The sequence below is a fragment of the Rhinopithecus roxellana genome, chromosome 1 (genome assembly GCF_007565055.1).
Source record: "Rhinopithecus roxellana isolate Shanxi Qingling chromosome 1, ASM756505v1, whole genome shotgun sequence".
In the NCBI taxonomy this organism is placed as follows: Eukaryota; Metazoa; Chordata; class Mammalia; order Primates; family Cercopithecidae; genus Rhinopithecus; species Rhinopithecus roxellana.
Window position 1 is genome coordinate 43327135 of NC_044549.1, and position 9860 is coordinate 43336994.

A 9860-nucleotide genomic window follows, 5' to 3' on the forward strand; every position below is an offset into this window, starting at 1 on the left:
TTTTTCTTTTTTTTGGGGGGGACGGGGTCTCACTCTGTTGCTCAGGCTGGAGTGCAGTGGCATGATATTGGCTCACTGCAACCTTTGCCTCCTGGGCTCAGGTGATCCTCCCACCTCAGCCCCTCAAATAGCTGTGACCATAGGCATGTGCAACTACACCCAGCTAATTTTTTTGTATATTTTTGTAGAGAGAGGGTTTTGCCACATTGCCCAGGCTGGTCTCGAACTCCTGGACTCAAGCAATCAGCCCGCCTCAGTCTCCCAAAGTGCTGGGATTACAGGCAAGAGCCACCACACCCAGCCCTGAAGGTATTTTAAATAGTTGCATAAGTATTCTATCCGGTTCAAGCACAACTCATTTGGTTACTTTCTCATTAACGAACATTTAGGTAGTTTCCAATTACAAACCACTTAGCCCATTCAATCTAAGTCTGTAGTCTAGATTCTATCATTCCATTAATTTTTAATTAGTGAATTTAATGGCCTTTTCTATACCTCAATCTAGAAGTGAAACAGCTTCCAGAAGGCTCATAATTCAGACTAATAAAACATTGGCAAATATCAGGTCTAAAACCAAGTTCATTATCTTCTCGTCCTGTATCTTTCTATTTTTTTAACAGTATTCCAGATTATCCCTGGAATTCTTAAGGGATAATCTCAACATATTCACTGGGCAACCACCATACATAGTGGAGGATATATGTATTGTGCTTAAGTGGCAAATTCCAAACAAATGATGGTAGTGCTATTTGGGGAGTCCAAAAAAAAAAAAAAAAAAAAAAAGGTAAGTAGAAGACAGGGACCCACCTTGCCACTTTACCTCCTATGACTGGCCTATTAAAAAAAAAAATGTCTCCTTTAAACTCCTCTTCAAAACCTTCCTTTTCACTTGCTAAACTGAACTGATCTTCTGAGGCCAAGGGTTAAGTTGTGCCTTTTGGATAGAGGTTTTCTTGGTTATGAAAGCCCTCAGCAATATTTGTCTTTAAATAATGCAGCGGTAAGAGAGAGTACCACAGAGTTCATACATTTATTAACTCATTCTTCATTCAAAATATAATTACAGTCATTCCTTAGTATCCATGGGGGTTTGGTTCCAGGTCCTCCTATGGTTACCAAAATCCAAGGATGCTCAAGTCCCTGATATAAAACGGCACAATATTTGTATAAAACCTATCCACATCCTTCCATGTACTTCAAATAAACTCTAGATTACTTATATCTAATACAATATAAATGCTATGTAAATAGGTGTTAGTTATACTGTAGTGTGTAGGGTATAATAACAAGAAAAACGTCTATACATGTTCAGTATGGATGCAACCTTTTTTTCTGACTATTTTCCATCCACGGTTGATTCAATCCATGGATGTAAAACACATAGATATGGGAGGGCCAATTGTCCTATGTCTAGTATGTGTCAGGCACTATTCAAAACATCAAGGCCACAGTAATGAATAAAAGAGGTCCTTGCTCTTATACAGCAAAATTCCTGAAGGGGGAGATAGAAATTAAACAAGTATCCTATAAACAAGATAATCTCAGGTACTAAAAGGTACTATGAAAGAGAAAACAAACTAAGGTAACGAGATGAAGAGTGACTGAGTGGTGCTTGGGGGCTACTTTAGATAGAGATCAAAAAAGGCTTTTCTGAGGATGTAGCATTTAAGCTGAAACCTAAATGACGTGATTGAACCAACTATAGGAACATTTGGGCTGGGGGTGGTGGCTCATGCCTGTAATCCCAACAATTTGAGAGGCTGAGGCAAGGTAGGAGGATTGCTTGAGCTCAGGAGGTTGAGGCAGTGGTGAGCCATGATTGCACCACTGCACTTCAGCCTGGGCAAACACACAAAAAAACCAAGGAGAGGTAGTTGGATATATTTTGAAGACAGATATATCCAACTGTTGGGTATATTTTGAAGACAGAGCTAACAGAAATTGCTGAATTGGTGGTCAGGGACGAGAAAAGAAAACAGGATGACTTTCAAGCTTGAGGCCTAAGCAACTAAATGTATGGAAATGCCATTAACTTATGGTGGTGGGAGACTGGGGAAGGAAGAGACTTGGAAAGAGTGGGAACATCAAGAATTGTATTCTAACTCAGGCTGCCTGATGATTACTGTTCATTGTTTGTATGTGGTAATGGTATGGTGTTAGAAAGTCATAATCTCTTGGAGATACAGTCAGAAATTTTACAGAAAAAATGGTATGGTATTTGGGATGACCTCAAAATAATCAGATTAGGGTGGGGTAAGTGGTAGTAGCGAACAGATGAAACAAGAGTGGCCATGAATTGGTTGTTGAAGTTGGGGAATGGGTACATGAGTGTTTGTGGTACAGCCTCTCCTTCTGTGTTATGTTTAAAATTTTGTAGAATAAAACTTTTTTTTTTAAGTTCTGTTGTGGCAACAGATATTGGCATGCATGCGGAGAAAAGGGAATGCTTATACACTGTTGATGGAAATGTAAATTAGTACAACCTCTATGGAATATGTGGAGATTTCTCAGAGAACCAACAACAGAACTACCATTTGACCTAGCAGTCCCACTACTGGGTACTTACCCAAAGGAAAAGAAATCATTATATAAAAAAAGACACCTAGAGGCTGGGTACAGTGGCTCACGCCTGTAATCCCAGCACTTTGGGGAGGCCGAGGCAGGTGGATCACGAGGTCAGGAGTTCGAGATCAGCCTGACCAACACGGTGAAACTCCGTCTCTACTAAAAATACAAAAATTAGATGGGTATGGTGGTGCGCACCTGTAATCCCAGCTACTCGGGAGGCTGAGGCAGGAGAATCTCTTGAACAAGGGAGGTGGAGTTGCAGTGAGCCGAGATTGTGCCACTGCATTCTAGCCTGGGCAACAGAGTGAGACTCTGTCTCAAACAAAAACAAAAAAAGACACTTGTACTCATATGTTGATTACAGCACTATTCACAGCAGCAAGCTAACTGTCCCTCAACAGTTGACTGGATAAAGAAAATGTAGTGTATGTATACACACATATATATGGAATACCATGCAGCCACAGAAAAGAATGAAATCATCCAGGTGTGGTGGCTCACGCCTGTAATCTAGCACTTTGGGAGGCCGAGGCAAGTGGATCACCTGGGGTCAGGAGTTCGAGACCAGCTTGGACAACATGGTGAAACTCTGACTTTACTAAAAATACAAAAAATTAGCTAGGTGTGGTTGTGGGTGCCTGTAATCCCAACTACTTGGGAGGCTGAGGCAGGAGAATAGCTTGAACCCAGGAGGCAGAGGTTGCAGTGAGCCAGATGGTACAGCCTGGGCAACAGGAACGAAACACTGTCTCCAAAAAAAAAAAAAAAAGAAGAAAAAGAATGAAATCATGTCCTTTGCAGCAACATGGATGGAACTGGAGGCCATTAAGTGAAATAACTCAAAACAGAAAATCAAATACCAAATGTGCTTGCTTATAAGTGGTAGCTAGACATAAAGATGGAAAGAATAGACATTGGGGACTCCAAAGGATAAGGGGAAGGAGGAAGGTGAGGGCTGAAAAACTACCTGTTGGGTACAATGTTCACAATTTGTGTGATGGGTAAATTAGAAGGCTATGAGTGCCAGGTGCAGTGGCTCATGCCTGTAGTCTCAGCTGCTTGGGAGGCTAAGGCAGGAGAATTGCTTGAACCCAGCAGGCAGAGGTTGTAGTGGGCCGAGATTGCGCCACTGTACTCCAGCCTGGGTGACAAAGTGAGACTCCATCTCAAAAAAGAAACCTGTATATGTACCCCTAAATCTAAAATTTTAAAAATTAAAAAAACAAAAAACAAAGTTTTGTTTTGGACTTGTTACGTTTGATGCCTATTAGATATCTGAGTAGAAGAGTGGAATAGAAAGTAGAATATGCCAGTCTGACACTGATCAGGCGTGGAGTTATACCAATAAACTGATGTTCTTTAAAGCCATGGAACTAGAAGAGATCACTGAAGGAGACTGTACAGAGCGAAGGGGGCCAATGAATTAAGGAATTCTAGCATCTACAAGTAGGGGAAAAATTCTGTGATGTCACCGAAGTCAGAAGAAAGGTTTAAAGGAGGGAATGGTCATTTGTGTTGAATGTTACTAACTCAAGAATTATATGGGGCCAGGTGCAGTAGCTCACATGTGTAATCCCAGCTCTTTGGGAGGCTGAGGCAGGAGGACTGCTTGTGGCTAGGAGTTCAAGACCAGCCTGGGCAACATAGTGACTCTGTCTCGACAAAAGTAAAAAATTTAGCCAAGCATGGTGGCATGTGCCTGCAGTCCTAGCTACCTGGGATGCCAGGGCAGAAGGATCACTTGAGCCCAGGAGTTCAAGGTTACAGTGAGCTATGATGTGCCACTGCCCTCCAGCCTTGGTGACTATGTCTCAAAAAAAAATGTAATGAATAAACAAATGATTCTATGAACAGAAATGAAACTTTTAAACTTGGGAGGATGGAAATCATGGGTGACCTTAAAGAGAGCCATTTAAACAGAGTGTTTAATGGACTGAAAAGGTAATGTGGCTTAAGTACAGAGAGAAAGATAAAACATGGTGTAACATGAGGTCCATTATTAGAGGTCGAGGTCATATGATAGGATTTTAGTCTTTTTTGAGACCCACAGGGAACCAAACATGTATTTTTTGTTATGATTAAGCTTACACGATCAGATCTGTGTTCTAAAATGACTGCTTACGTTAAAGTGTGGAACATGGACTGGAGAGGAACTACAGTAGATGTCAAAAGATCAGTTAGACACTGCAGCAATCCAGGTGAGATTACGTCGTTTGACATTTCCTGGGATTTTTATTGACTCTGAACTTTAACCAGTTTTAAGTTTGAACACTGGCTAGACCTTAATCACTTTAGCCCGATTCATCTCCAATAAAACAATTTGGACATACTACTAAGTTTCTTACATAGCAATGGGAATCTATCCACATTAACTAGGTAATGAGTCCATCAATTTTATTGTCTTACCGATGGAACCTACAAATGTGGATTATCAAATAGTCATGTATTGCTTAATAACAGGGAAACATTATGAGAAATGTGTCATTGGGTGATTCTGTTGTGTGAACATCATAGCATGTACTTACACAAACCTAGATGGTATTACAGCTTACTACACACTTAGGCTATATAGTATAGATGATTGCTCTTAGGCTACAAGCCTATACACCAGGTTACTGTACTGAATACTGTGGGCAACTGTAACACAGTGATACTTGTATATCTAAATATATCTACACATGGAAAAGGTACAGTAAAAATATGGTGTTATAATCTCGTGGGACCACATCTGTATATGCAGTTGGTCACTGACTGAAACGTCATTATGTGGAGCATGACTGTATATCAATTTTTCTGTGTGTACTAGAGAATTAACAATATATGATCTAGAGCTTGGCTTTCAACTTGGCAGACACTAGCCACATGAGATTATGTAAATTAAAATTAAATGCAATTTAAAATTTAGTTCCTTAATTGCAGTAGTCACATTTCAAGTATTCGAGAGCCACCTGCTACTAGTGGCCACCATATGGAGATAGCATAAATGCAGAACATTTCCACCATCACAGAAAGTCCTATTGGACAGTGCTGTATTCTAGAAAATATAATGACAATCCCTAAACTGATAACGTACTTGTTCAGGAATTGCTGAAAACTGTATGCCATTCTTAAACATCACAGAAGAGATACCAGAAAAGCTAAAGAGAGAGCAAAAAAGGGAGGTAAAATGATTGGGGAAGGGAACATTGTAGCAAAATAAAGTGTGGGTGATAAAGTAGTAGATGCATGCCATTTATTCAATCATTTGAGTTATGAAAAGAGGGAGATTAGAATTTTATTTATAGGAACCTGTTGAGAACAGCGAATGTGTGGTCCAACATAGTGGTCCCTCACTGTTTTTGTGGTGTAATGAGACAGGAAGTGATTTCTTTCAAAATTGAAAAGGCAGAAGGAAAAGAATTGTAAACCATCTCACCAGGCTCACATTTCTTCACAGGGAAAAAAAGTGCCAAAGCTCTTAAGGCAACTCCAAGAGGTTCTAGGCAAAGTTCGGGCTGCCCTCACAGATTATGAGCAAATGAAGGTGAATGCAGGCACAAAAATGCTGCCATTTAATTATGTGGATCATCCATAAGGAATTACTGACTACCTACCTGAGGCCTAGCCCCAATGGCATACACTCCTGTCCACACAAATTCACCAAGAAAATATACAGAAGACACCCCGAACAGAACAGACATCATACACAATAAACTGCAACACCTGTCCACAGAAATACACACAGTTCAATGGTTCTCTGAAAACTGCATCTTGTGTAGAACCCTCATGAGCTTCTCAACGTTAAATCATAGCCAAAGATAACTTTATAAATTCTGTAGTACCCCCAGCTTCTTCTTTCATCTTCCTCAAAACAAGAGATCTGATTTATCATGAATCTCTCATTGTAGGCTGACTCTGAAATTATACAGGCATTTTTCTTGGAATGCATTTTATGCCTTCTCTCTAATTGGTAGGGTAAAGATCTCATCCTCTTGGAAGGCAATTTAGGTATTGAAGCAGTGCCTATATTTAGTAGTGGGCAGGAGTAGAGAAAACTTTCTATTGCCTCTACAATTATACTATAGTCTATTCCTAAGATTCATTCTCAGGTAATTTTATAATTCTACATATTTTTCAGGGTACATAGGGGTGAGGAGTAGGAAAGTGGTCACTGTATAACTAAAATACAGTGTACTCCAAATAATGATATGGAACTCCCTTAATCTTTCCTCTCCTCTCTCTTTGACTGACAGTACCCAGAAGTAACGTCATTGGTACTTGACATCAAGGTCCCTTTTACATGATGCTCTTTTCAGACAGATCTGGTTCCTCAAACTCTATTTTTACAACAAAGCTCCCACAGTGCTTCCCCCAAACCAGAAACACTGCCAGAGTCCTCTAACACCTAACATCCCTAAGGACAGGAAAAGAAAGCAGCCCCATAAGTATAAAAGGAACCATCATTGATGCTAGAAAGTAATATATTTAGCATGTGCCTAATTACAATGTGATTCAAAATCAATTATGTCAATTAATGTTCCTAATAGAAATACTAATTTTTAAACAAGCATGTTGAAGTGTTGGGGGGTGGGTAGGAAGAAAGAGACATGTATGAGGACAATGGTAAGAGATATGACAAGAGGCACTTTGGGATTGGATTTTAAAAGGTCTTATATGCCATATTAAGATGGCATATAAGATGTTTAGATCTAGTCATATGAACCTAAAACTTAAAAACATAGCTTAGATTATAAAATTCAGAATATAATAGCATATGCCACAGTATTATGGAGATTAGATTGAAGGGGGAATACAGTAGAGAAAAAAGTGCCAGAAGATAGTAAGGCCTGTTGCAAAGCTAGTTCCAAAAATGACAGGGGCCTAAACAAAGCCATAGGCAGTAGTGATGAATCTTCCTAAGGCACCTCTTTGATCATCTCACCCCTTTGTCCAAAAAGGACTCCCTAACTGACACTTGACACACAAGGTCTTCCACAAATCTGGTTGCAATCTTGTGTAATCCCAGTGTGACCCTGTGTAAATAATGTGTTCTAGCAATACTGATTTTCTATTTCCCTTAAATACATAAAACTCTTTTTGTCTATTATCCTATTGCCTCTGCCTTGAATACCCCTAGTCCCTGCCTGCCTAAGGCCCAACTCAACTATATCTCTTGATTTGTTTCTCTCTAAATTCTTTCAGCATTTTATTCTTTCTTTTCCCAATATTTTCCACATTTTATAGCCCTACTTAGATTACATTCCTTGTTTTATACTCCACCTACTGGGTTTTCGCAAGTGCCAGGAAGCTAGTAGGTATCTGTCATGGGTTGAATTGTGTGTCCCCAAAATTCATGAATCCCTAATCCCCAACATGACTGTATCTGGTGATAGGGCCTTGAGGTATGTGATAAAGGTTAAATAGAGGTCATAAGGGTGGGGCCCTAATCCAACAGAACTGATGTTCCTATAAGAAGAGGAAGAGATAGGCTGGGCGCCATGGCTCACGCCTGTAATCCCAGCATTTTGGGAGGCCAAGGGGGATGCGGATCACCTGAGGTCTGGAGTTCGAGACCAGCCTGGTCAACATGGTGAAACCCCGTCTCTACTAAAAATACAAAAATTAACTGGGCGTGGTGAGGGGCATCTGTAATCCCAGCTATGGAGGTGGAGGTTGGAGTGAGCCAAGATCGTGCCACTGCACTCCAGCCTGGGGGACAGAGCGAGACTGTCTCAAAAAACAAAAAAGAAGAGGAAGAGATACCAGAGATCCTTCTCCTTTCATGTGCAAGCACAGAGAAGAGATAGTGACATAGAGAAGACATGGTGAGAAAGCAGCCATTTACAAGCCAGGAAGAGAGGTCTTACTATAACTAATTGTGATGGCATTTTCCCCCCTTAAATCAAACTGTGTAGCCTAGAAACTGATGGCAGCTTAATCTTGGACTTCTAGTCTCCAGAACTGTGAAAAAATAAATCTCTATTGTTTAAGCCACCTAGTCTGTGGTATTTTGTTATGGCAGCCGTAGCAGACTAATGCGGTATCCAATAAATTCTTGAATGCGTGCTAAAATGGGATTCTAGGCACTCGATTTTAAACACTCTTTTCTGGATTTTATTTCAATTTGGAAATAGGATATTTTCCAGATGTACTAAATCTAATTTTTGTAATGAAAAAATAAGAATTGCAAAAATTTTAAACACTTTAGGCCAGGCGTGGTGCCTCATGCCGGTAATCCCAACACTTTGGGAGTTTGAGGCAGGAGGATTATTTGGTGAGACAATGTCTTACAAAATTTCTTTTAAAAAATTACCCGGGCGTGGTGACAGGTGCCTGTAGTCCTTGCTACAGGGAGGCTGAGGCAGTATTCAAGAATACCACTACCTTCAAACCGTTCAAAGTACAAAGTTTACTACAGATAGGTCAATTACTACAGTATCTTGGGTTAGTTAATGCAATACATACTTAAGATCATGATTTTGGAATTCAACTTTGTAACTAAACAGAAGCACACTTATGACTGAATTGGAACAGATAACTTTAATGGCAACTTGGTCAAAACCAGATCCCTATTCTTGAATTCACGGGTTAATAATTAGCCCTAGATCTCTGATATTTGAACATAAAAAGGCAGAACCTTTAAATATAACATCTTCTCTAATGGGCAATGACACTAGAGCAGGTACTAGAATTAATCCTCCCTCCAAGCTTCCATACGTTTTGTCCCACAAAAATAGTAAATTGTACCAAGTGTTTGTTTTATCAACTAAATAACTCTACTTCACCTTTTTCTCTCCCACAAAAACTCTACTTAAAAAAGTACGAGACGAATGGCAGAAGCTGGAAACTGAGTTCAGGGAACTGCTACAAGATTGTTACAATCCTTATCCACGGATCCCGGGCTTTACCACCGCGGATTACCCAGAGTTTCCCACTCAAGGCCTGCGAGCCGCAGAGAGAACTATGACCCCCCCTCCTCCCTCCTCCTACAGAGCAGCCTTGCTCCCTAAGGCCAAACCCGCGCCCCTCATGACCTCCAATGGCTCTAGAAAACAGCTTTGAATTGCCCGCTTTTTCCAAAGCTGGTTCATACTCCCTCGCAAAGCAGGGAATAGGGTCTGGGGACAAAAGGAGGGACATGCCTGCCACATGAGGAAAACCCCATCACCTGGAACTCGGCGAACTCCTCACAGTTCACACCGCCACTGGGCGCCGCCATATTGGACAAACACGAGGACCCCGCTGCAGGCCAATCACCGCGGAGCAAAGGTGACCGCGGAGCCGCCTGACAAAAAATATAGCACTAGGAGAAT

At 40.7% G+C, this 9860-nt stretch overlaps 1 protein-coding gene across 5 annotated transcripts in view; it reads right to left on the minus strand.

Annotated features, from left to right (window-relative positions):
* Positions 1-9860, minus strand: part of CCDC58 (coiled-coil domain containing 58) — a 30270-nt gene that overhangs the window by 13601 nt on the left and 6809 nt on the right. Inside the window, exon 1 of one of the 5 annotated variants that reach the window (XM_010370532.2) lies at positions 9716-9792. The exons of 3 other annotated variants lie outside the window; for them this stretch is intronic. In XM_010370532.2, coding sequence (XP_010368834.1) covers positions 9716-9766 — 51 coding nt within the window. In that variant the 5' untranslated portion in view covers positions 9767-9792. Of the gene's footprint in view, positions 1-9689; positions 9793-9860 lie in introns of those variants that run through there. One more of the 5 variants, XM_030941927.1, reaches the window with a different exon arrangement.